This window comes from Salmo salar, chromosome 12 (assembly GCF_965601325.2).
Source record: "Salmo salar chromosome 12, fSalSal1, whole genome shotgun sequence".
Lineage (NCBI taxonomy): Eukaryota > Metazoa > Chordata > Actinopteri > Salmoniformes > Salmonidae > Salmo > Salmo salar.
Window position 1 is genome coordinate 6,836,430 of NC_138302.1, and position 26,224 is coordinate 6,862,653.

Here is a 26,224-nt window from a genome sequence, read left to right on the forward strand (position 1 = left end):
TTTGGAATGTCTGAGTAGTTCTATCTGATGTCATAATAACCCCTCTGATAATCAAGTGATATTTGGAATGTCTGAGTAGTTCTATCTGATGTCATAATACACCCCTCTGATAATCAAGTGATATTTGGAATGTCTGAGTAGTTCTATCTGATGTCATAATAACCCCTCTGATAATCAAGTGATATTTGGAATGTCTGAGTAGTTCTATCTGATGTCATAATAACCCCTCTGATAATCAAGTGATATTTGGAATGTCTGAGTAGTTCTATCTGATGTCATAATACACCCCTCTGATAATCAAGTGATATTTGGAATGTCTGAGTAGTTCTATCTGATGTCATAATACACCCCTCTGATAATCAAGTGATATTTGGAATGTCTGAGTAGTTCTGATGTCATAATACACCCCTCTGATAGTGATCCATTTGCTCCATTGTTTCCATGTCAGTTGGTTTCCCACTCTGATGATTTATATCTGACAGAGGGGCTTTCAAGGAATAGTTTGGTGACATCTTAGTGGGGCTTTAAATTAATAGTGTGGTCACATTTTACAGATTGTGGCTCAGTATGCTTAGTATGATGTGAAAAAAGAACAATCACCTATTTATTGATAATGTATTTTCCTATCCGGCTTCTACATCTGCATAGAGACAAACAGTATCTTAAAGTTTGTGAAAAATACATACTTATACACTTATATTTTCACAATTTGAATTATTATTAATCATATTCTCCTATAGTAACAATACACTGCAGATTTGACGTCAAGAAGAGAATGGGCTGATGAGTGGTGGTGCTACTCTATAGGTAAGACTGTCCAATATGAATGTTCAATACACACAATAGGTTGATCAGTAGCCAGTTAGCTAGCTGCTACAGTCCAATATGAATGTTCAATACACACAATAGGTTGATCAGTAGCCAGTTAGCTAGCTGCTACAGTCCAATATGAATATTCAATACACACAATAGGTTGATCAGTAGCCAGTTAGCTAGCTGTTACAGTCCAATATGAATGTTCAATACACACAATAGGTTGATCAGTAGCCAGTTAGCTAGCTGCTACAGTCCAATATGAATGTTCAATACACACAATAGGTTGATCAGTAGCCAGTTAGCTAGCTGCTACAGTCCAATATGAATATTCAATACACACAATAGGTTGATCAGTAGCCAATTAGCTAGCTGCTACAGTCCAATATGAATGTTCAATACACACAATAGGTTGATCAGTAGCCAGTTAGCTAGCTGCTACAGTCCAATATGAATGTTCAATACACACAATAAGTTGATCAGTAGCCAGTTAGCTAGTTCCTACGTCTTTAGCCGCACAGCTAGCTATCCAACAAAGTCTACCAGCACAGTATCTGTGAGTATTTCTCATACAGTTCATGGGAATTTCTTTTTATTTGTCACGCAAAGCCTTTTATCTGCAATAAGTCTGTTTGATAGAAACACTGACATACTTTAACAGCAGGTGGAAACTTATAAGGTGGATATTGATCCATCACCTGCTGCTTATTCAAACCAGCCCACTGGGCACAGACGTCAGTTCAACATCTAGTTTCTATTTACATTTCTTTGAGTCCTCAACTAAAGTGAATTCAACATGAAATCAATCCAAAATGTCACCTGTCATCGGATTTAGGTTGCCAGTTGGGTGAAAAATAAATACAAATACCTGATGTTGATGGATTTTTACAAATCCAGTCAGTTTTCCACATCTAACATCATCACATGGATTTGTTTTGTTGAAATGACGTGGAAACAACAATATTATTCAACCAGTGGGAGGCTTGTAAATGCCCCCAGGAAAGTCGAAAGAGGAACTCTTCATTGAGACAATGATAAACAGCAATCCGTGGGACAGTTGTGGTGGATATTATAAAATAAGGATCTGCTGGAGTCCAAGTCAAACCAAGATTCTTTATTTCTGAGCTCAGAGAGAATAACAGAGTTACACAGCGCAGTGTAGACAATCTGAATTCCTGAAGCATTGGGTGATGAGCACATATCTTTATAGTTTCCTGTTCCTGGGAGGGACTTTATTCATACAAGGACACAGGTGCAGCTGGTTTGCAACACAGGATGATACTCCCAAGAACAGGAGATTATAATAGGACAGTTTCACAAGGTTAGTCACATACTCAGTTATGTGGACACATACAATTAACATTTTCCATTACAGAGTCTGTGAACATTTTCATTTCATTAAATCATCAGTGGGCCAACAATGACACACCCAGTTAAACACAGTCAGAGTTTAAAAAAGGACCATTTAAATATATGGAATCTGATCTACTCTATATTCAAACTGACATACTCCATATTCAATTCATGTTTTATAATAAACATACAAATATATGTTTGAGTATACTTTGTACCATTTAATTTCATATGGTATAAACAAGTAAACACATTCTTAGTCAACAATATAAGACAATGGGAGCACTGTGTATGTTCTCTGAGGAATGTTAAGTCAATGTGATGTGAAATATCAATATACACAATAGGATAAGTAATTATTCTCTCCTGTGTGGATTCTCACATGACGTTTAAGTGACTGTGATGAGCAATATGTCTTCCCACTGTCTGAGCACTTGTAAGGCTTCTCCCCTGTGTGCAGTCTCACATGTTCTTTCAGATTTCCAAAATGGGTAAAACTTTTTGCACACTGGGAGCAATGGAAAGGCTTCTCCCCTGTGTGTATTCGCTCATGAGCTTTCTTAAGTGGCTAAAAATCTTTCCACACTGGGAGCAATGGAAAGGCTTCTCCCCTATGTGCATTAGCTCATGAGCTTTCAGGGTTCCTGCCTGGCTAAAACTTTTTGCACACTGGGAGCAATAGAAAGGCTTCTCACCTGTGTGTGTTCGCTCATGAGCTTTCAGGATTCCTGACTGGCTAAAACTCTCACCACACTGGGCGCAATGGTATGGCTTCTCCCGTGTGTATTCGCTCATGAGTTTTGAGGGTGTCTAACCGCATAAAACGATTTCCACACTGGGAGCAATGGAAAGGCTTCTCCCCTGTGTGTATTCGCACATGAGCTTTCAGCTTTCCTGGCTGGCTAAAACTCTTTCCACACTGGGAGCAATGGTGTGGCTTCGCTCCTGTGTGTATTCTCAGATGTCTTTTCATGTTAACTGGCTAAAACTGTTTCCACACTGGGTGCAATGGAAAGGCGTCTCCCCTGTGTGCGTTCGCTCATGAGATTTCAGATTTCTTAAGTGGCTGAAACTCTTTCCACACTGGAAGCAATGGAAAGGCTTCTCCCCTGTGTGTGTTCTCTCATGAGATTTCAGGGTGTCTAACCGTTTAAAATGCTTTCCACAGTAGGCGCAATGGTATGGCGTCTCCCCTGTCTACATTCGCTCATGAGCTTTCAGTTTTCCTAACTTGATGAAACTCTATCCAATCTGGGAGCAGAGGTGTCGTCTTGCTGGCTTGGACATCTCTGGCTCTGGTCCCTCTGAGTTTGTTTTTTCTCCTGCCAAAGAATGTTTATTTAAAGAGAGATCTGATTGAAACGTCCACATGATAAAAACGCCTTGCTATGAGGTTTAATCCAAATCAGATCCCTTAATAACCAGAGGCAAGTTCTCAAACATTTCAAAATGTAAAACAAATGTTGTACAGCTTCCTGGTAATTAATTATAATACGTTTACATTACTTATTCTGTTTTAGAAGTCAGAACACAAAGAACTAGACAGTTCTATGACACTCAAGACACAGACATCGCTGGATTCCTTTCGAGCAGGTGGTTGTATGTATATATATATATATATATATATATATATATAACCTTAATAGCTGTACGATACAGAATGTGACTTTTTCTATACGCACTAAAGCTTATTTCTCTCCAATTTTGTGCCCAAATTTGTTTACATCCCGTTGCCAAGATATTCCATCCACATGACAGGTGTGGCATATCAAGAAGCTGATTAAGCAGCATGGTCATAACACAGGTGCACCTTGTGCTGGGGACAATAAACCAGCATGGTTACCACAATATTCTGCAAGAAGGAGAGTGATGGAGTGCTGCATCAGATGACCTGGCCTCCACAATCACCCGACCTCAACCCAATTGAGATGGCTTGGAATGAGTTGGACCGCAGAGTGAAGGAAAAGCAGCCAACAAGTGCTCAGCATATGTGGGAACTCCTTCAAGACTGTTGGAAAAGCATTTCAGGTGAAGCTGGTTGAGAGAATGCCAAGAGTGTGCAAAGCTGTATTTGTATTAGTCGGGGACAGCCCTACTGGGAACAGATACCAGTGGGAAGATCTATTTTATTTGTTCAAACTAAACTACAGCACTCACTTTGTATCAAATCTGATCCTTTCTTGTCTTCTCCTCCTCTCACAGTTCCACTCAGCCCCGTTGTTTTCCTGCAGTCCACCAGCAGCACAGACAACCTCTTCATACCCAGCAGTAAGGTGCTACTGGGAGAGGCACGACACGGAGACTCCGGGCGGGCGAAAGGGCTAGCGTTGTCCTGGTAACCATAAAGAGGGGACACAGACATATCAATATGGATGCTGATGTCACTGTTGTCATAAAGTGCTTTACAGAAACCCAGCCCAGACCCTGATAGAGCAAGCTGTATGCTAGACCAGACCAAGCTGTACCATCTGGTGTTCTGATCTGGAGAGACTCTTCTCTGCCTCGTCAGCATCAGGATGTTGTTGAGGCTTCCCAGAGGATCCACAATAATCATGTCTCTCTCCTGTGTTAATGAGAACATCAAACAGATAGTAAACTTTTGACCATCTATTGCAATCATAGGGTCTTACAAGAGGCATGAATATGTCTAAAAAGGGCCTAAAATGGCAACTTTCATTATGCTTTTTAAATATATTGTTTGTGATGCAAATGCAAAAGGGTCCTTCCATGAAATGGGTTCCTTTTGCGTCCCTTCGATATTTTAAGTAGATATGATGCACCGTTATTGGATTTTAAAAGCCTGTTATATTAGATGAGAGGTACTTTAATATTGACCACATGGAGAATTCAATATATCGAATTTAAAAGTCCTAAATATATGTACCAATGGCAGATTGCCACTTAAACAACTCCTACAGTAGTGAACAACATATTCAAGTGTAGAACTTCAGTAGAATGCCCCTTAAAACCCCACATTTGTTCAGGTGTTTCTAATTTGTGTAACGTTCCAACAGGAATATGTTCCAAAAACTTCGTAAGTAACAAGGTTGCCAAAAAACAGCGCATACAAAGTTGTTTAGCGGCAGAATAAGACACAGGGTAGGGAGTGGGCTATTTCATTCGGTTTTTCACTCACCAAATTTATTCTGAAAAATGTCTGTCCTCACTCTGGTAGCCTAAGCACAAACATTAAGAATAAACTACGTGGTGAGTTGATGCCTATTCGGCAGCTAGTTAGTTAGCTAGGTGAATTATTCATGCTAACTTGTATGCGTTGTTTGTTGGCAACCTTGTACTTTACGAAGTTTTTGGAACAGATTCCTGTTGTGACGTTCCACAAATTATACCCACCCCATTAGTTCAACAACTGCATAGTTTGTGACCCTGTTTTAAAGACTGTACTCACTGGTGGTAATCGGAACTTCCCTCTCCTCCTCCTCCTCCTCTTTAATTGAGATAGCCTCCTCTTCCTCTTTTACACCAAAATGTTCTTCCTCTTCTTTCACTACATTCTCTTCTTTCAATGTTATGGCATCTTCCTCCTTTTTGATTCTGAAAGCTTCTACCTCCTGTTTTTCCTCTCTGACAACCTCTTTCCCATCTTCCTCTTTCACTGTAATATCATCCTCTTCTTCTTTCAATGTGATAGCATCCTCTTCCTCCTTTTTCATTCTTCAAGCTTCTTCCTCTCCTTTCACCAGAGTTTCTTTCTCCGTCTAGCTTAGTGAGCTCATGCTCCGGGCGATTAGCCAAGTGCTGAATCAATTTACTACATTTGCTAATTTAACAAGCAAATTACGTTTAAATGAACGAGTAGATAGGTAAACAGAATTATGTTCAGAACACTAAGAGTAATATACACAAGATTGGTCTAAAGAGCTTCAATATTTCAGTTTTATGTTCGACAGCAAACCACCACGTTGGTTAAATCAGTAGTCTGTTGTCGCTGTTGAAGAAGCCTCCAGTTCCGTCCACTAGATTATACGTCACGCAAGAAGCATCACCTGAAATACTCACATCGCCGTCTGCTGACTGGAGTGGGCAACACAGATTGGAACAAAATCTCCATTACAATGTTTATTCTGTCAAGCAATGTCATGAGAAGTACTTTAAAAACAACCAGATGTTATATTTTCTCTTACTTCTTACAGCCAATATTTTCCTCCAGGGCTGACCTGCCCATTAGGTAGGATTAGGTGACAGATTGAAGAGGCATATTCAGAGATAGATTGACCAAGGCTCATCGCTAACAACGCATAATAACACCTCACATAATGCTGCCCCAAAACAATGAAAACTTCTCTCACCCAGTGGCATATGGACTATTTAGGTGAGTGGTGGTGTTACCACATGAAGCAGTGCCCACTTTGTTAAAGGCTACATGGACAGATAGGGCTCTACCTGTGTAGAACACATGACCCTTTACCCTTCCTGTCTCTAAAGTGTCCTTTTGGGTGGTGGTATAATTTGGATTAACTTTTCCTCATAGTTATTCTGAACCCACTGCCTGCAAGTCGTCGTTAAATTAGCCTCAGTGATTTGTATTTTCCTTCAACTTTTTTAAGAGGAAACAGCTAGGAACTGCCCCTGTCTGAGTGCATTTGTCTACCACTATGTGTAGCTGTTAGCGATGATGCTAATGATAACCATCTTCTGGTTGATGGAAAAGCTTTCTCCAAAACCTGGCAGAATGATATCATGATTATTTGCATCAATGCAGTTGTGATTTGTTCAGCAAACTCTGCAATCACGTGTGCTACAGAGACACCACTAACCAAGCAAGGCTCTTGCTGGTGCCACTTGCATTAAAGGGTATCTACACCCCAAAATACAATTTTCAGATTTTCCTCAGACTTCAAAAGTGGTCTCCTGATGTGGTTTAAGTATTGTTGTGGACTCACATCCAATTGCGTAGTTTCTCTATTAACAGTGTGATTTTGAGAGAGAAAAACAGGGACAAATCAGAAACCAAGGAAAAACTTTCTCTTCAGACAATTCCTTCGACCTCATGGCTCGGTTTTTGCTTTGACATGCACTGTCAACTGTGGGACCTTATATAGACAGGTGTGTGCCTTTCCAAATCATGTCCAATCAATTGAATTAACCCCAAGTGGACTCCCAATTGTAGAAACATCACAAGGATGATCAACAGAAACAGGATGCACCTGAGCTCAATTTCGAGTCTCATAGCAAAGGGTCTGAATACTTATCTAAATAACTAAGGTTTCTTGTTTATAATAAATGTGCAAAGAATTGTTGCGTGTAGATTGCTGAAGAATTTTTTTTATTTAATCAATTTTAGAAAAAGGCTGTAACTTAGCAAAATGTGAAAAAAGGCAAAGGGTCTGAAAACTTTCCAAAGGCACTGTAAGTGATTGAGGAGAGAGCATCATTGCTATATTCTAATTAAAATCATTGACCCATAAGAGAACACATGACCAAAGCAAGGTGTGACCCATTTAGAATTAAAACATTCTTATTGAGAAATATAATCTAATAAACAATTGTTTGCATAACCAAAGACATGAAAACTGACACCAACATTGTATTTAGCTTGGCTTTCATATGGCCAGGAAGGTCAATGAGAATAACAATAGCAACAATAACTATTGTCTAGTTTATCGATGAAGATAGTGAAGGGTCATGAATGTTGGATCCACCCATTTTTCCCCCCATTTTCACCTTTATTGACATATCCAAATCCAACTGCCTGTAGCTCAGGACCTGAAGCAAGGATATGCGTATTCTTGGTAGAATTTGAAAGGAAACACTTTGAAGTTTATGGAAATGTGAAAGGGAATGTTGGAGAATAAAACACATTAGATCTGGTAAAAGATAATACAAAAAAATACATTTTTGTATTTTTTTGTACCATCATCTTTGAAATGTAAGAGAAAGGCCATATTGTATTATTCCAGCCCAGGTGCAATTTAGATTTTGGCCACTAGATGACAGCAGTGTGTGTAAAGTTTTAGACTGATCACTTCAGGAATGAGCGAGCTACATGACACTTAGCATGAAGTCACCCAGGTGTCCCACACAAGTTGGCCAAATGTACCCAAGTTGCCAAATTGGTAAAGCGATACATTTTCAAGCAAATAACTATATACACAACATATAAAAATGCTACGCCTAACACAACCTCTCTCTCAAAACAAATGAACAGAAAGAATACAAATTACACACTTTAGAATGACAATATTTGGAAGATTCTCAGTCCTACACAATATCGTGCTGCTGATGCCAAGTCCCATAGCAGTCTCTTTCTGGTGTAAAGCAGAGGGTAACAGAACAAGTGGGGCAGGTGATGGGGCCTTTCCTGTGACACAGAACACAACGACGCCTCCCTACTGTGCCCTTTTTGCCCTTAGGCACATTCATGCCTGCAGATAGGAATTTGGGAATGTGAACAACACTGGTGACAGGAGTAGAGGGGACAGAAGGTGCTGCAGTGGACTTTGTGCCGTAGTCAGCAAGCTCCCGGATGAGCAGCTCTCTGAAGGCTAGCTGTGTCATGGAGGTCTGTCCAGAGCTCTTAGCCATTTCCTTCTGGAGGACGAATGCATTCACCACAGCAATGTCAATGAAGTGATAGAACACTGTCCTGTACCATTTCCTTGTCATGTGGAGAACATTGTTGTAGCCTATCAGAGCATCTGACAGGTCCACACCTCCCATGCTCTTGTTGTAGTCCTTTACAGCAGCAGGAATGGGGACATTCTTTGTGGTCCATGCCCCATTAGCGTCCTTCACACGCCTGACGACGTGATCGCCACTGAAGGATTTGTGGATAGTGGTGCACATGACCACCTCTCTGGTATCCATCCACTTTACAAAGAGCAGGTCATCTTTACGAATCCATCTCATGGTACCCCTATCAGCCCTCTTAGGCATGTCGTTCACTTTAGTTTTTGGAAAGCCCTGTCTGTTGGTACGAATGGTGCCACAAGACCACACATCCAGCTTCCTCAGGTCTGTGAACAGGGTAGGGCTTGTGTAGAAGTTGTCCATAAACAGTTTGTAGCCCGTCCCCAGCAGTTGAAAATCCAACAACTCCATAACGGAATCATAACCAAGTCCCTTACCGGTAGCAAAACCGCTTTCCCCCCCATAAACAAACAAATTCCAAGTGTAGGCACACACAGAATCAGCCAAAACAAACAGTTTGTACCCACACAGCTTGTTACACATATATTGTTTGAGGCCAATTCTAGCCTTTGAGGCTACCATCCTCTCATCTATGGACAGGTTCTGGTTGGGCTGAAAATGGGTCTTGCAGGCCTCAACCATGCTGGGGTAGAGAGGTTTGATTTTGCAGAGCCTATCAAAGCTTGCTGTGCCTCTCTTCTTGTCATTGCCCTCATCAACTTGTGGGTCACTGATATGAAGCGCCCGTGAGATAGTCAGAAACCTGTTACAAGGCATGACAGTTGTGGGGAAAGGCAGTCGGTAGAGTGTTGACGTTCTCCAGTAGTCCTTCAGGTTTTTCAACTTCACAAGCCCCATGTAAATAACCAGTGAGATGTAACAGTACAGGTCTTGGACGGAAATGGGCTTCCATGCCTCTTTCTTGCCTGCTTGTTTCTTAGCCCCATACTTGTTGGTGTTAGACACCAGCGAATCCAGAACTGACAAGGAGAAAAACATCTGGAAAAGATTAAGGGGGCTGTACTTTGCAGTCATGTCCATCTGAGGTCCTGGCTGCCTTTTCGGTCTAAATGTTGGTGCACTTGGTTCCACATCCACGTCTAGCACAGTGTGCCAACGCCCCTCGGTCCCTTTGTCTGCAGGTTGTGCACTGGCCCCCCTCCGCTTCTGGACTGGCCTCTTCACACCTCTAGATGGCCGGGCGGGGGAAGGTGTGGAGCCGGAGACAGCAGGGGTCCGGCTGGATGAACCAGCTTCAGCGTCTGAATTAGTGGGGGATGAACACCTTGACATTGGGGGTTCCCATTGTTCATCCGAGTCCCTGGCACTGTGTAAGAAAAAAAAAATTCAGTAAGAATACTTTTACAGATGAGCCCTGTATCAACAGGTAAAATAAACAGATATGTATAATATAGAGTAGAGGGAAGACAATCACTATGGTGAAGTGCTGTTCCATTCCACTCCGGTCATTGTTGTGGGCCTGCCCTCCCCTCAACAGCCTCCAATGGCTATTTATATAACAATGGAATGGAACAGCAAACACACCTCATCACGCTCCCTCTACTCCACACAATCACCTCACCACAATGACCACGCTCCCTCTACTCCACACAATCAATATAGCATGGTCACTGTGGTGAGGTGATTGTGTGGAGTAGAGGGAGCGTGATGAGGTGTGTTTGCTGTTCCATTCAACTCCACTCCATTTTTATATAAAAAATATTGATATATAATATTAAAATATGTATAATATAGAAAAATAATAATATACATACATACAGTGTACTTTACACATTTCATTACTGATTATATTTTTATATATTGCAAATAAAATAAAATCTCAAACGGATAATATTTGATATTATTCATTTCTAACAACGGCATTATCATAAGAAGAACTTACCAGTCCAAAACGATGTCCTCCCCGTGTAAAAACATATCTTCCGTCTGGGAGTCAAAGCCATGTTCGCTCAATGACTCGTCTTCGTCCTGTAGTAACTCTGTGTCACTATCCCCATCTCCACTGTGTGTCCTCTCATGTCTTTTCAGGCTTCCTAACTTGGTAAAACTCGTTCCAATCTGGCAGCAGAGGTGTCCTCTTGCTGGTTTGGACGTCTTATGTTCCTCCAAGTTTGGTTTTTCTCCTGCCAAAGACAGCGTTTATTTAAAGAGAGAACTGAATGAAACCTCCACATGATAAAACTGCCTTGCTATGAGGTTTCATCCAAATCAGATCCCTCAACCTGAGGCCAGTTTTCAAACATTTAATCATTTAAAACAATCTTGGTGTGATTTTAACCTCCCTGGGCGAGGTGGGACGCTAGTCAACAGCCAGTGGAATCGCATGGCATGAAATACAAATACCTCAAAAATGCTATAACTTCAATTTCTCAAAAACATATGACTATTTTACACCCTTTTAAAAGACAAGACTCTCGTTAATCTAACCACATTGTCCGATTTCAAAAAGGCTTTACAGCGAAAGCAAAACATTAGATTATGTCAGGAGAGTACCTTGCCAAAAAAATAATCACACAGCTATTTTCAAAGCAAGCATACGTCACAAAAACCAAAACCACAGCTAAATGCAGCACTAACCTTTGATGATCTTCATCAGATGACACTCCTAGGACATTATGTTATACAATACATGCATGTTTAGTTCAATCAAGTTCATATTTATATAAAAAAACAGATTTTTACATTAGCATGTGATGTTCAGAACTAGCATACCCACCGCAAACTTCCGGTGAATTTACTAAATTACTCACGATAGACGTTCACAAAATACATTATTATTTTAAGAATTATAGATACAGAACTCCTTTTTGCAATCGCGGTGTCAGATTTCAAAATAGCTTTTCGGCGAAAGCACATTTTGCAATATTCTGAGTACATAGCCCGGCCATCACGGCTAGCTATTTTGACACCAACCAAGTTTGGGGCTCACCAAACTCAGAATTACTATTAGAAAAATTGGATTACCTTTGCTGTTCTTCGTCAGAATGCACTCCCAGGACTTCTACAACAAATGTTGTTTTGGTTCCAAATAATCCATAGTTATATTCAAATAGCTCCGTTTTGTTCGTGCGTTCAGGTCACTATCCGAAGGGTGACGCACGAGCGCATTTCGTGACAAAAAAATGCAAAATATTCCATTACCGTACTTCGAAGCATGTGAAGCGCTGTTTAAAATCAATTTTTATGCTATTTTTCTCGTAAAATAGCGATAATATTCCAACCGGGTGACGTTGTATTCATTCAAAGGCTGAAAGAAAAAAAATGGAGAATTCTCATGAACGCGCATCTCCAGTGTCACTGTCCCCAGGCTGACCACTCACAAATTCTCCTGCTGTTTTTCGCCCAGAGACAGCAGACACCCCATTACACTTTCTGGCACCTTCTGAGAGCCAATGGAAGCCTTAGAAAATGTCACGTTACAGCAGAGATGCTGTATTTTCGATAGAGATGCAACAGAAGGACAACAAATTGTCTGACAGGGCACTTCCTGTATGGAATCTTCTCAGGTTTTGGCCTGCCATATGAGTTCTGTTATACTCACAGACACCATTCAAACAGTTTTAGAAACTTTAGAGTGTTTTCTATCCAAATCTACTAATTATATGCATATTCTCGTTTCTGGGCAAGAGTAGCAACCAGTTTAAATTGGGTACGTTTTTTTATCCGGCCTTGCAAATACTGCCCCCTAGTCCCAACAGGTTAAAACAAATGTTGTAGAGCTTCCTGGTAATTTCTGATAATATGTTTACTTACTTATTAATTCTGTTTTAGAAGTCAGAATACAAACAACTAGACAGTTCTAGGACACTCAAGACACAGACGTCGATAGATTCCTATCGAGCAGGTGGTTCTAAATATATAACCTTCATAGCTGTAAGATACATAATTTGACTTTTTCCATATGCACAAAAGCTAATTTCTCTCATTTTGTGCACAAATGTGTTTATATCCCTTTGCCAAGATAATCCATCCACTTGACAGGTGTGGCACGTCAAGAAGCTGATTAAACAGCATGATCATTACACAGGTGCACCTTGTGCTGGGGACAATAAAAGGCCACTAAAATGTGCAGTTGTGTCACACAACACAACGCCACAGATGTCTCAAAGGAGTGTGCAATTGCCATGCAGGAATATCCACTGGAGCTGTTACCAGATAATTAAATGTTAATTTCTCTACTATAAGCCACCTCCAATGTCGTTTTAGAGAATTTGGTGATCGGCAAACTTAATGATGGTGTTGAATTCATGCCTGGCCGTGCAGTCATGAGTGAACAGGGAGTACAGGAGGAGCTTGAGTAAGCACCCCTGAGGGGTCCTCATGTTGAGGAACAGCGAAGTGGAAGTGTTTCCTACCTTCACCACCCGGGGGCAGCCTGTCAGGAGTCCAAAACCCAGTTGCACAGGGCGGGGTTCAGACCCAGGGCCTTGAGCTTAATGATGAGTTGAGGGTACTATGGTGGTGAATGCTGAGCTATAGTCAATGAACAGCATTCTTACATAGGTATTCCTCTTGTCCAGATGGGATAGGGCAGTGTGCAGTGCGATGGCATCGTCTGTGGATCTATTGGGGCAGGAAATTGAAGTGGGTCTAGAGTATCAGGTAGGGTAGAGGTGATATGATCCTTGACTAGTCTCTCAACGCACTTCATGATGACAGAATGAGTGCTACAGGACAATAGTCATTTAGTTCAGTTACCTTTGCTTTCTAGGGGATGGGAACAATGGTGGACATCTTGAAGCATGTGGGGACAGCAGACTGGGATAGGGAGAGATTGAATATGTCTGTAAACACACCAGCCAGCTGGTCTGCGCATGCCCTGAGGATGCGGATAGGGATGCCCTCTGGGCCGGCAGACCTGAGAGGGTTAACGCTTAAATATCTTGCTCAAGTCGGCCACTGAGGAGAGCCAAAATAAATTCTTCAGAGTTCAAGTAACAGACACATCTCAACATCAACTGTTCAGAGAAGACATCGTGAATCAGGCCTTCATGGTCAAATTGCTGCAAAGAAACCACTACCAAAGGACACCAATGAGAACAAGAGACTTGCTTGGGGAAAGAAACACGAGCAATGGACATTAGACTGGCGGAAATTTGTCCTTGATGAGTCCAAAGTTGAGATTTCTGGTTCCAACCGCCGTGTCTTTGTGAGATACAGAGTAGGTGAACGGATGATCTCTGCATGTGTGGATCCCACCGTGAAGCATGGAGGAGGTGGTGTGATGGTGTGTGGGTGCTTGCTGGTGACACTGTCAGTGATTTATTTAGAATTCAAGGCACACTTAACCAGCATGGCTACCTCAGCATTCTGCAGTGATACACCATCCCATCCCAGGTGTGTTTGGACAATGACCAAACACACCTCCAGGCTGTGTAAGGGCAATTTGACCAAAAAGGAGTGATGGAGTGCTGCATCAGATGACATGGTCTCCACAATCACCCAACCTCAACCCAATTGAGATGGTTTGGGATGAGTTGGACCGCAGAGTGAAGGAAAAGCAGCCAACAATTGCTCAGCATATGTGGGACCTCCAAGACTGTTGGAAAAGCATTCCAGATGAAGCTGGTTGAGAGAATGCCAACAGTGTGCAAAGCTGTATTTGTATTAGTCGGGGACAGCCCTACTGGGAACAGATACCAGTAGGGCAGATCTATTTTATTTGTTCAAACTAAAGTACAGCACTTACTTTGATGAGTCAAATCTGATCCTTTCTTCTCTTCTCCTCCTCTCACAGTTCCACTCAGCCCCGTTGTTTTCCTGCAGTCCACCAGCAGCATAGACAACCTCTTCATATCCAGCAGTAAGGCGCTACCGGGAGAGGCATGACACGGGGACTCCGGGAGGGTGGAAGGCCTAGCGTTGTCCTGGTAACCATAAAGAGGGGACACAGACACATATAATTATGGATGCTGATGTCACTGTTGTCATAAAGTGCTTTACAGAAACCCAGCCCAGACCCTGATAGAACAAGCTGTATGTTAGACCAGACCAAGCTGTACCATCTTGTGTTCTGATCTGGAGAGACTCTTCTCTGCCTCGTCAGCATCAGGATATTGTTGATGCTCCCCAAAGGATCCACGATAGTCATGTCTCTCTCCTGTGTGAATGAGAACATCGAACAAATGATAAACTTATGACCTATTGCAAACACAGAGTCTTACAAGAGGCATTAATATGTCTAAAAAGGGCCTAAAATGGCCACATTCATCATGATTTTATAAAATATTGTTTGTGTTGTGAATGTAAAAGGATCGTTCCACTAAATGGGTGCCTTTTGTGTCCCTTTGATATTTTAAGTATAAATGATGCTCCAATATTATATTTCAAAAGCCTGTTATATTAGATGAGGTGCACTTTAATATAGACCACGTGGAGAATTCAATACATCTAATTGAAAAGTCCCCAAAATATATGTACCAATGGCGGATTGTCCCTTAATTCCTACAGTACTGAACAACATATTCAAGTGTAGAACTTCAGTTGAATGCCCATTTAAAACCACACATTAGTTCAACAACTGCATAGTTTGTGCCCCTGTTTTTAAGACAATACTCACTGGTGTTAATCGGTACTTCAGTCTCCTCCTCCTTTTTCACTCCAAAATGTTCTTCCTCTTTTTTCACTACATTCCCTTCTTTCAATGTTATGGCATCTTTTTCCTTTTTCATTCTGAAAGCTTCTTTCTCTAATTTCACCAGAGCTTCTTTCTCCGTCTTGCTTAGTGAACTCATGCTCCGGGAGATTAGCCTAGTGCAGTGCAGTATCAAGTTAACACATTTGCTAATTTAACAAGTAAATTACGTTTAAATGAACTAGTAGATAGATAAACAGAAGTATGTTCAAAACACTAAGAGTAATATACACAAGATAGGTCTAAACCGCTTCAATGAATCGGTTTTATGTTCGCTAGCAAAGCACCACGTTGGTTAAATCAGTAGTCTGTTGTCGCTGTTGAAGAAGCCTCCAGTTCCGTCCACTAGATTATACGTCACGCAAGAAGCATCACCTGAAATACTCACATCGCCATCTGCTGACTGGAGTGGGCAACACAGATTGGAATAAAATCTCCATTACAATGTTTATTCTGTCAAGCAATGTCATGAGAAGTAATTTAAAAACAACCAGATGTTTTCTGTTACTTCTTACAGCCAATATTTTCCTCCAGGGCTGACCTGCCCATTAGGTAGGATTAGGTGACAGATTGAAGAGGCATATTCAGAGATAGATTGACCAAGGCTCATCGCTAACAACGCATAATAACACCTCACATAATGCTGCCCAAAAACAATGAAAACTTCTCTGATATCATGATTATTTGCATCAATCCAGTTGTGATTTGTTCAGCAAACTCTGCAATCACATGTGTGCTACAGAGACACCGCTAACCAGTATTTATGCTGCAGTAGTTTATGTGTCGGGGGGCTAGGGTCAGTCTGTTTCATCTGGAGTATTTCTCTTCTCTTCTCTTCTCTTGTCTTATCCGGTGTCCTGTGTGAATTTAAATATGCTCTCTCTAATTCTCTCTTTCTCTCTTTCTGTCTTTCTCTCGGAGGACCTGAGCCCTAGGACCATGCCTCAGGACTACCTGGTATGATGACTCCTTGCTGTCCCCAGTCCACCTGGCCGTGCTGCTGCTCCAGTTTCAACTGTTCTGCCTGCGGCTATGGAACCCTGACCTGTTCACCGGACGTGCTTGTTGCACACTCGACAACTACTATGATTATTATTATTTGACCATGCTGGTCATTTATGAACATTTTAACATTTTGACCATGTTCTGTTATAATATCCACCCTGCACAGCCAGAAGAGGACTGGCCACCCCTCATAGCCTGGTTCCTCTCTAGGTTTCTTCCTAGTTTTTGGCCTTTCTAGGGAGTTTTTCCTAGGGAGTTTTTCCTAGCCACCGTGCTTCTTTCACATGCTTTGCTTGCTGTTTGGGGTTTTAGGCTGGGTTTCTGTACAGCACTTTGAGAATATCAGCTGATGTACGAAGGGCTATATAAAAATAAATTTGATTTGATTTTGATTAACCAAGCAAGGCTCTTGCTGGTGCCACTTGCATTAAAGGGTATCTACACCCCAAAATACCATTTTCAGATTTTCCTCAGACTTAAAAAGTGGTCTCCTGATGTGGTTTAAGTATTGTTGTGGACTCACATCCAATTGCGTAGTTTCTCTATTAACAGTGTGATTTTGAGAGAGAAAAACAGGGACAAATCAGAAACCAAGGAAAAACTTTCTCTTCAGACAATTCCTTCGACCTCATGGCTCGGTTTTTGCTTTGACATGCACTGTCAACTGTGGGACCTTATATAGACAGGTGTGTGCCTTTCCAAATCATGTCCAATCAATTGAATTAACCCCAAGTGGACTCCAAATTGTAGAAACATCACAAGGATGATCAACAGAAACAGGATGCACCTGAGCTCAATTTCGAGTCTCATAGCAAAGGGTCTGAATACTTATCTAAATAACTAAGGTTTCTTGTTTATAATAAATGTGCAAAGAATTGTTGCGTGTAGATTGCTGAAGAATTTTTTTTATTTAATCAATTTTAGAAAAAGGCTGTAACTTAGCAAAATGTGAAAAAAGGCAAAGGGTCTGAAAACTTTCCAAAGGCACTGTAAGTGATTGAGGAGAGAGCATCATTGCTATATTCTAATTAAAATCATTGACTCATAAGAGAACACATGACCAAAGCAAGGTGTGACCCATTTAGAATTAAAACATTCTTATTGAGAAATATAATCTAATAAACAATTGTTTGCATAACCAAAGACATGAAAACTGACACCAACATTGTATTTAGCTTGGCTTTCATATGGCCAGGAAGGTCAATGAGAATAACAATAGCAACAATAACTATTGTCTAGTTTATCGATGAAGATAGTGAAGGGTCATGAATGTTGGATCCACCCATTTTTCCCCCCATTTTCACCTTTATTGACATATCCAAATCCAACTGCCTGTAGCTCAGGACCTGAAGCAAGGATATGCGTATTCTTGGTAGAATTTGAAAGGAAACACTTTGAAGTTTATGGAAATGTGAAAGGGAATGTTGGAGAATAAAACACATTAGATCTGGTAAAAGATAATACAAAAAAATACATTTTTGTATTTTTTTGTACCATCATCTTTGAAATGTAAGAGAAAGGCCATATTGTATTATTCCAGCCCAGGTGCAATTTAGATTTTGGCCACTAGATGACAGCAGTGTGTGTAAAGTTTTAGACTGATCACTTCAGGAATGAGCGAGCTACATGACACTTAGCATGAAGTCACCCAGGTGTCCCACACAAGTTGGCCAAATGTACCCAAGTTGCCAAATTGGTAAAGCGATACATTTTCAAGCAAATAACTATATACACAACATATAAAAATGCTACGCCTAACACAACCTCTCTCTCAAAACAAATGAACAGAAAGAATACAAATTACACACTTTAGAATGACAATATTTGGAAGATTCTCAGTCCTACACAATATCGTGCTGCTGATGCCAAGTCCCATAGCAGTCTCTTTCTGGTGTAAAGCAGAGGGTAACAGAACAAGTGGGGCAGGTGATGGGGCCTTTCCTGTGACACAGAACACAACGACGCCTCCCTACTGTGCCCTTTTTGCCCTTAGGCACATTCATGCCTGCAGATAGGAATTTGGGAATGTGAACAACACTGGTGACAGGAGTAGAGGGGACAGAAGGTGCTACAGTGGACTTTGTGCCGTAGTCAGCAAGCTCCCGGATGAGCAGCTCTCTGAAGGCTAGCTGTGTCATGGAGGTCTGTCCAGAGCTCTTAGCCATTTCCTTCTGGAGGACGAATGCATTCACCACAGCAATGTCAATGAAGTGATAGAACACTGTCCTGTACCATTTCCTTGTCATGTGGAGAACATTGTTGTAGCCTATCAGAGCATCTGACAGGTCCACACCTCCCATGCTCTTGTTGTAGTCCTTTACAGCAGCAGGAATGGGGACATTCTTTGTGGTCCATGCCCCATTAGCGTCCTTCACACGCCTGACGACGTGATCGCCACTGAAGGATTTGTGGATAGTGGTGCACATGACCACCTCTCTGGTATCCATCCACTTTACAAAGAGCAGGTCATCTTTACGAATCCATCTCATGGTACCCCTATCAGCCCTCTTAGGCATGTCGTTCACTTTAGTTTTTGGAAAGCCCTGTCTGTTGGTACGAATGGTGCCACAAGACCACACATCCAGCTTCCTCAGGTCTGTGAACAGGGTAGGGCTTGTGTAGAAGTTGTCCATAAACAGTTTGTAGCCCGTCCCCAGCAGTTGAAAATCCAACAACTCCATAACGGAATCATAACCAAGTCCCTTACCGGTAGCAAAACCGCTTTCCCCCCCATAAACAAACAAATTCCAAGTGTAGGCACACACAGAATCAGCCAAAACAAACAGTTTGTACCCACACAGCTTGTTACACATATATTGTTTGAGGCCAATTCTAGCCTTTGAGGCTACCATCCTCTCATCTATGGACAGGTTCTGGTTGGGCTGAAAATGGGTCTTGCAGGCCTCAACCATGCTGGGGTAGAGAGGTTTGATTTTGCAGAGCCTATCAAAGCTTGCTGTGCCTCTCTTCTTGTCATTGTCCTCATCAACTTGTGGGTCACTGATATGAAGCGCCCGTGAGATAGTCAGAAACCTGTTACAAGGCATGACAGTTGTGGGGAAAGGCAGTCGGTAGAGTGTTGACGTTCTCCAGTAGTCCTTCAGGTTTTTCAACTTCACAAGCCCCATGTAAATAACCAGTGAGATGTAACAGTACAGGTCTTGGACGGAAATGGGCTTCCATGCCTCTTTCTTGCCTGCTTGTTTCTTAGCCCCATACTTGTTGGTGTTAGACACCAGCGAATCCAGAACTGACAAGGAGAAAAACATCTGGAAAAGATTAAGGGGGCTGTACTTTGCAGTCATGTCCATCTGAGGTCCTGGCTGCCTTTTCGGTCTAAATGTTGGTGCACTTGGTTCCACATCCACGTCTAGCACAGTGTGCCAACGCCCCTCGGTCCCTTTGTCTGCAGGTTGTGCACTGGCCCCCCTCCGCTTCTGGACTGGCCTCTTCACACCTCTAGATGGCCGGGCGGGGGAAGGTGTGGAGCCGGAGACAGCAGGGGTCCGGCTGGATGAACCAGCTTCAGCGTCTGAATTAGTGGGGGATGAACACCTTGACATTGGGGGTTCCCATTGTTCATCCGAGTCCCTGGCACTGTGTAAGAAAAAAAAAATTCAGTAAGAATACTTTTACAGATGAGCCCTGTATCAACAGGTAAAATAAACAGATATGTATAATATAGAGTAGAGGGAAGACAATCACTATGGTGAAGTGCTGTTCCATTCCACTCCGGTCATTGTTGTGGGCCTGCCCTCCCCTCAACAGCCTCCAATGGCTATTTATATAACAATGGAATGGAACAGCAAACAAACCTCATCACGCTCCCTCTACTCCACACAATCAATATAGCATGGTCACTGTGGTGAGGTGATTGTGTGGAGTAGAGGGAGCGTGATGAGGTGTGTTTGCTGTTCCATTCAACTCCACTCCATTTTTATATAAAAAATATTGATATATAATATTAAAATATGTATAATATAGAAAAATAATAATATACATACATACAGTGTACTTTACACATTTCATTACTGATTATATTTTTATATATTGCAAATAAAATAAAATCTCAAACGGATAATATTTGATATTATTCATTTCTAACAACGGCATTATCATAAGAAGAACTTACCAGTCCAAAACGATGTCCTCCCCGTGTAAAAACATATCTTCCGTCTGGGAGTCAAAGCCATGTTCGCTCAATGACTCGTCTTCGTCCTGTAGTAACTCTGTGTCACTATCCCCATCTCCACTGTGTGTCCTCTCATGTCTTTTCAGGCTTCCTAACTTGGTAAAACTCGTTCCAATCTGGGAGCAGAGGTGTCCTCTTGCTGGTTTGGACGTCTTATGTTCCTCCAAGTTTGGTTTTTCTCCTGCCAAAGACAGTGTTTATTTAAAGAGAGAACTGAATGAAACCTCCACGTGATAAAACTGCCTTGCTATGAGGTTTCATCCAAATCAGATCCCTCAACCTGAGGCCAGTTTTCAAACATTTAATCATTTAAAACAATCTTGGTGTGATTTTAACCTCCCTGGGCGAGGTGGGACGCTAGTCAACAGCCAGTGGAATCGCATGGCACGAAATACAAATACCTCAAAAATGCTATAACTTCAATTTCTCAAAAACATATGACTATTTTACACCCTTTTAAAAGACAAGACTCTCGTTAATCTAACCACATTGTCCGATTTCAAAAAGGCTTTACAGCGAAAGCAAAACATTAGATTATGTCAGGAGAGTACCCTGCCAAAAATAATCACACAGCCATTTTCAAAGCAAGCATATGTAACAAAAACCAAAACCACAGCTAAATGCAGCACTAACCTTTGATGATCTTCATCAGATGACACTCCTAGGACATTATGTTATACAATACATACATGTTTAGTTCAATCAAGTTCATATTTATATCAAAAAACAGATTTTTACATTAGCATGTGATGTTCAGAACTAGCATACCCACCGCAAACTTCCGGTGAATTTACTAAATTACTCACGATAGACGTTCACAAAATACATTATTATTTTAAGAATTATAGATACAGAACTCCTTTTTGCAATCGCGGTGTCAGATTTCAAAATAGCTTTTCGGCGAAAGCACATTTTGCAATATTCTGAGTACATAGCCCGGCCATCACGGCTAGCTATTTTGACATCAACCAAGTTTGGGGCTCACCAAACTCAGAATTACTATTAGAAAAATTGGATTACCTTTGCTGTTCTTCGTCAGAATGCACTCCCAGGACTTCTACAACAAATGTTGTTTTGGTTCCAAATAATCCATAGTTATATTCAAATAGCTCCGTTTTGTTCGTGCGTTCAGGTCACTATCCGAAGGGTGACGCACGAGCGCATTTCGTGACAAAAAAATGCTAAATATTCCATTACCGTACTTCGAAGCATGTCAAACGCTGTTTAAAATCAATTTTTATGCTATTTTTCTCGTAAAATAGCGATAATATTCCAACCGGGTGACGTTGTATTCATTCAAAGGCTGAAAGAAAAAAAATGGAGAATTCTCATGAACGCGCATCTCCAGTGTCACTGTCCCCAGGCTGACCACTCACAAATTCTCCTGCTGTTTTTCGCCCAGAGACAGCAGACACCCCATTACACTTTCTGGCGCCTTCTGAGAGCCAATGGAAGCCTTAGAAAATGTCACGTTACAGCAGAGATGCTGTATTTTCGATAGAGATGCAACAGAAGGACAACAAATTGTCTGACAGGGCACTTCCTGTATGGAATCTTCTCAGGTTTTGGCCTGCCATATGGGTTCTGTTATAATCACAGACACCATTCAAACAGTTTTAGAAACTTTAGAGTGTTTTCTATCCATATCTACTAATTATATGCATATTCTCGTTTCTGGGCAAGAGTAGCAACCAGTTTAAATTGGGTACGTTTTTTTATCCGGCCTTGCAAATACTGCCCCCTAGTCCCAACAGGTTAAAACAAATGTTGTAGAGCTTCCTGGTAATTTCTGATAATATGTTTACTTACTTATTAATTCTGTTTTAGAAGTCAGAATACAAACAACTAGACAGTTCTAGGACACTCAAGACACAGACGTCGATAGATTCCTATCGAGCAGGTGGTTCTAAATATATAACCTTCATAGCTGTAAGATACATAATTTGACTTTTTCCATATGCACAAAAGCTAATTTCTCTCATTTTGTGCACAAATGTGTTTATATCCCTTTGCCAAGATAATCCATCCACTTGACAGGTGTGGCACGTCAAGAAGCTGATTAAACAGCATGATCATTACACAGGTGCACCTTGTGCTGGGGACAATAAAAGGCCACTAAAATGTGCAGTTGTGTCACACAACACAACGCCACAGATGTCTCAAAGGAGTGTGCAATTGCCATGCAGGAATATCCACTGGAGCTGTTACCAGATAATTAAATCTTAATTTCTCTACTATAAGCCACCTCCAATGTCGTTTTAGAGAATTTGGTGATCGGCAAACTTAATGATGGTGTTGAATTCATGCCTGGCCGTGCAGTCATGAGTGAACAGGGAGTACAGGAGGAGCTTGAGTAAGCACCCCTGAGGGGTCCTCATGTTGAGGAACAGCGAAGTGGAAGTGTTTCCTACCTTCACCACCCGGGGGCAGCCTGTCAGGAGTCCAAAACCCAGTTGCACAGGGCGGGGTTCAGACCCAGGGCCTTGAGCTTAATGATGAGTTGAGGGTACTATGGTGGTGAATGCTGAGCTATAGTCAATGAACAGCATTCTTACATAGGTATTCCTCTTGTCCAGATGGGATAGGGCAGTGTGCAGTGCGATGGCATCGTCTGTGGATCTATTGGGGCAGGAAATTGAAGTGGGTCTAGAGTATCAGGTAGGGTAGAGGTGATATGATCCTTGACTAGTCTCTCAACGCACTTCATGATGACAGAATGAGTGCTACAGGACAATAGTCATTTAGTTCAGTTACCTTTGCTTTCTAGGGGATGGGAACAATGGTGGACATCTTGAAGCATGTGGGGACAGCAGACTGGGATAGGGAGAGATTGAATATGTCTGTAAACACACCAGCCAGCTGGTCTGCGCATGCCCTGAGGATGCGGATAGGGATGCCCTCTGGGCCGGCAGACCTGAGAGGGTTAACGCTTAAATATCTTGCTCAAGTCGGCCACTGAGGAGAGCCAAAATAAATTCTTCAGAGTTCAAGTAACAGACACATCTCAACATCAACTGTTCAGAGAAGACATCGTGAATCAGGCCTTCATGGTCAAATTGCTGCAAAGAAACCACTACCAAAGGACACCAATGAGAACAAGAGACTTGCTTGGGGAAAGAAACACGAGCAATGGACATTAGACTGGCGGAAATTTGTCCTTGATGAGTCCAAAGTTGAGATTTCTGGTTCCAACCGCCGTGTCTTTGTGAGATACAGAGTAGGTGAACGGATGATCTCTGCATGTGTGGATCCCACCGTGAAGCATGGAGGAGGTGGTGTGATGGTGTGTGGGTGCTTGCTGGTGACACTGTCAGTGATTTATTTAGAATTCAAGGCACACTTAACCAGCATGGCTACCTCAGCATTCTGCAGTGATACACCATCCCATCCCAGGTGTGTTTGGACAATGACCAAACACACCTCCAGGCTGTGTAAGGGCAATTTGACCAAAAAGGAGTGATGGAGTGCTGCATCAGATGACATGGTCTCCACAATCACCCAACCTCAACCCAATTGAGATGGTTTGGGATGAGTTGGACCGCAGAGTGAAGGAAAAGCAGCCAACAATTGCTCAGCATATGTGGGACCTCCAAGACTGTTGGAAAAGCATTCCAGATGAAGCTGGTTGAGAGAATGCCAACAGTGTGCAAAGCTGTATTTGTATTAGTCGGGGACAGCCCTACTGGGAACAGATACCAGTGGGCAGATCTATTTTATTTGTTCAAACTAAAGTACAGCACTTACTTTGATGAGTCAAATCTGATCCTTTCTTCTCTTCTCCTCCTCTCACAGTTCCACTCAGCCCCGTTGTTTTCCTGCAGTCCACCAGCAGCATAGACAACCTCTTCATATCCAGCAGTAAGGCGCTACCGGGAGAGGCATGACACGGGGACTCCGGGAGGGTGGAAGGCCTAGCGTTGTCCTGGTAACCATAAAGAGGGGACACAGACACATATAATTATGGATGCTGATGTCACTGTTGTCATAAAGTGCTTTACAGAAACCCAGCCCAGACCCTGATAGAACAAGCTGTATGCTAGACCAGACCAAGCTGTACCATCTTGTGTTCTGATCTGGAGAGACTCTTCTCTGCCTCGTCAGCATCAGGATGTTGTTGATGCTCCCCAAAGGATCCACGATAGTCATGTCTCTCTCCTGTGTGAATGAGAACATCAAACAAATGATAAACTTATGACCTATTGCAAACACAGAGTCTTACAAGAGGCATTAATATGTCTAAAAAGGGCCTAAAATGGCCACATTCATCATGATTTTATAAAATATTGTTTGTGTTGTGAATGTAAAAGGATCGTTCCACTAAATGGGTGCCTTTTGTGTCCCTTTGATATTTTAAGTATAAATGATGCTCCAATATTATATTTCAAAAGCCTGTTATATTAGATGAGGTGCACTTTAATATAGACCACGTGGAGAATTCAATACATCTAATTGAAAAGTCCCCAAAATATATGTACCAATGGCGGATTGTCCCTTAATTCCTACAGTACTGAACAACATATTCAAGTGTAGAACTTCAGTTGAATGCCCATTTAAAACCACACATTAGTTCAACAACTGCATAGTTTGTGCCCCTGTTTTTAAGACAATACTCACTGGTGTTAATCGGTACTTCAGTCTCCTCCTCCTTTTTCACTCCAAAATGTTCTTCCTCTTTTTTCACTACATTCCCTTCTTTCAATGTTATGGCATCTTTTTCCTTTTTCATTCTGAAAGCTTCTTTCTCTAATTTCACCAGAGCTTCTTTCTCCGTCTTGCTTAGTGAACTCATGCTCCGGGAGATTAGCCTAGTGCAGTGCAGTATCAAGTTAACACATTTGCTAATTTAACAAGTAAATTACGTTTAAATGAACTAGTAGATAGATAAACAGAAGTATGTTCAAAACACTAAGAGTAATATACACAAGATAGGTCTAAACCGCTTCAATGAATCGGTTTTATGTTCGCTAGCAAAGCACCACGTTGGTTAAATCAGTAGTCTGTTGTCGCTGTTGAAGAAGCCTCCAGTTCCGTCCACTAGATTATACGTCACGCAAGAAGCATCACCTGAAATACTCACATCGCCATCTGCTGACTGGAGTGGGCAACACAGATTGGAATAAAATCTCCATTACAATGTTTATTCTGTCAAGCAATGTCATGACAAGTAATTTAAAAACAACCAGATGTTTTCTGTTACTTCTTACAGCCAATATTTTCCTCCAGGGCTGACCTGCCCATTAGGTAGGATTAGGTGACAGATTGAAGAGGCATATTCAGAGATAGATTGACCAAGGCTCATCGCTAACAACGCATAATAACACCTCACATAATGCTGCCCAAAAACAATGAAAACTTCTCTGATATCATGATTATTTGCATCAATCCAGTTGTGATTTGTTCAGCAAACTCTGCAATCACATGTGTGCTACAGAGACACCGCTAACCAGTATTTATGCTGCAGTAGTTTATGTGTCGGGGGGCTAGGGTCAGTCTGTTTCATCTGGAGTATTTCTCTTCTCTTCTCTTCTCTTGTCTTATCCGGTGTCCTGTGTGAATTG

General features: G+C 41.7%; 3 protein-coding genes across 5 annotated transcripts; all 3 read right to left on the reverse strand.

The window, feature by feature from the left end:
* Positions 1 to 1,912: 1,912 nt before the first annotated feature.
* LOC145850386 (uncharacterized) lies at positions 1,913 to 6,109 on the reverse strand. 3 transcript variants are annotated; one of them, XR_014379569.1, is made up of 5 exons: positions 5,573 to 6,109; positions 4,632 to 4,729; positions 4,324 to 4,498; positions 4,010 to 4,174; positions 1,913 to 3,488 (listed from the first exon to the last, which is right to left on the reverse strand). XR_014379569.1 is itself a non-coding variant. In XM_082958509.1 (4 exons), the coding sequence occupies exons 1-4, from the start codon at positions 5,835 to 5,837 to the stop codon at positions 3,409 to 3,411; spliced, it is 618 nt and encodes a 205-aa protein (XP_082814635.1). In that variant the 5' UTR covers positions 5,838 to 6,109; the 3' UTR covers positions 1,913 to 3,408. The 3 variants fall into 3 exon arrangements, 2 of the variants coding, with proteins under 2 accessions (XP_082814635.1, XP_082814634.1); XM_082958509.1 differs by lacking the exon at positions 4,010 to 4,174; XM_082958508.1 differs by having other exon boundaries at positions 1,913 to 4,174.
* A 1,320-nt stretch (positions 6,110 to 7,429) lies between these two features.
* Positions 7,430 to 15,804, reverse strand: LOC106595067 (piggyBac transposable element-derived protein 4). Its single transcript, XM_045690568.2, has 5 exons — positions 15,395 to 15,804; positions 14,838 to 14,935; positions 14,525 to 14,702; positions 10,718 to 10,958; positions 7,430 to 10,141 (listed from the first exon to the last, which is right to left on the reverse strand). The coding sequence occupies exons 1-5, from the start codon at positions 15,567 to 15,569 to the stop codon at positions 8,386 to 8,388; spliced, it is 2,448 nt and encodes an 815-aa protein (XP_045546524.2). The 5' UTR covers positions 15,570 to 15,804; the 3' UTR covers positions 7,430 to 8,385.
* A 1,555-nt stretch (positions 15,805 to 17,359) lies between these two features.
* LOC106592670 (piggyBac transposable element-derived protein 4) lies at positions 17,360 to 25,690 on the reverse strand. The gene is made up of 5 exons (XM_045690559.2): positions 25,281 to 25,690; positions 24,724 to 24,821; positions 24,411 to 24,588; positions 20,607 to 20,847; positions 17,360 to 20,071 (listed from the first exon to the last, which is right to left on the reverse strand). Exons 1-5 carry the CDS (start codon positions 25,453 to 25,455, stop codon positions 18,316 to 18,318), a joined length of 2,448 nt encoding a protein of 815 aa, XP_045546515.2. The 5' UTR covers positions 25,456 to 25,690; the 3' UTR covers positions 17,360 to 18,315.
* Positions 25,691 to 26,224: the final 534 nt, after the last annotated feature.

Coding starts and splice junctions, on each gene's coding strand:
- LOC145850386 (XM_082958508.1), bottom strand. CDS start 5,837: ATGAAAAAGGAGGAAGAGGATGCTATCACATTGAAAGAAGAAGAGGAT. Junction 4,499..4,631: donor CCAGATCAGAACACCAGATG/GTACAGCTTGGT, acceptor TATGGTTACCAG/GACAACGCTAGCCCTTTCGC. Junction 4,175..4,323: donor AGGATCAGATTTGATACAAA/GTGAGTGCTGTA, acceptor CTTTTCCAACAG/TCTTGAAGGAGTTCCCACAT.
- LOC106595067 (XM_045690568.2), bottom strand. CDS start 15,569: ATGAGTTCACTAAGCAAGACGGAGAAAGAAGCTCTGGTGAAATTAGAG. Junction 14,936..15,394: donor TGAAGTACCGATTAACACCA/GTGAGTATTGTC, acceptor TCATTCACACAG/GAGAGAGACATGACTATCGT. Junction 14,703..14,837: donor CCAGATCAGAACACAAGATG/GTACAGCTTGGT, acceptor TATGGTTACCAG/GACAACGCTAGGCCTTCCAC.
- LOC106592670 (XM_045690559.2), bottom strand. CDS start 25,455: ATGAGTTCACTAAGCAAGACGGAGAAAGAAGCTCTGGTGAAATTAGAG. Junction 24,822..25,280: donor TGAAGTACCGATTAACACCA/GTGAGTATTGTC, acceptor TCATTCACACAG/GAGAGAGACATGACTATCGT. Junction 20,848..24,410: donor ATCAGATTTGACTCATCAAA/GTAAGTGCTGTA, acceptor TGTCTTTGGCAG/GAGAAAAACCAAACTTGGAG.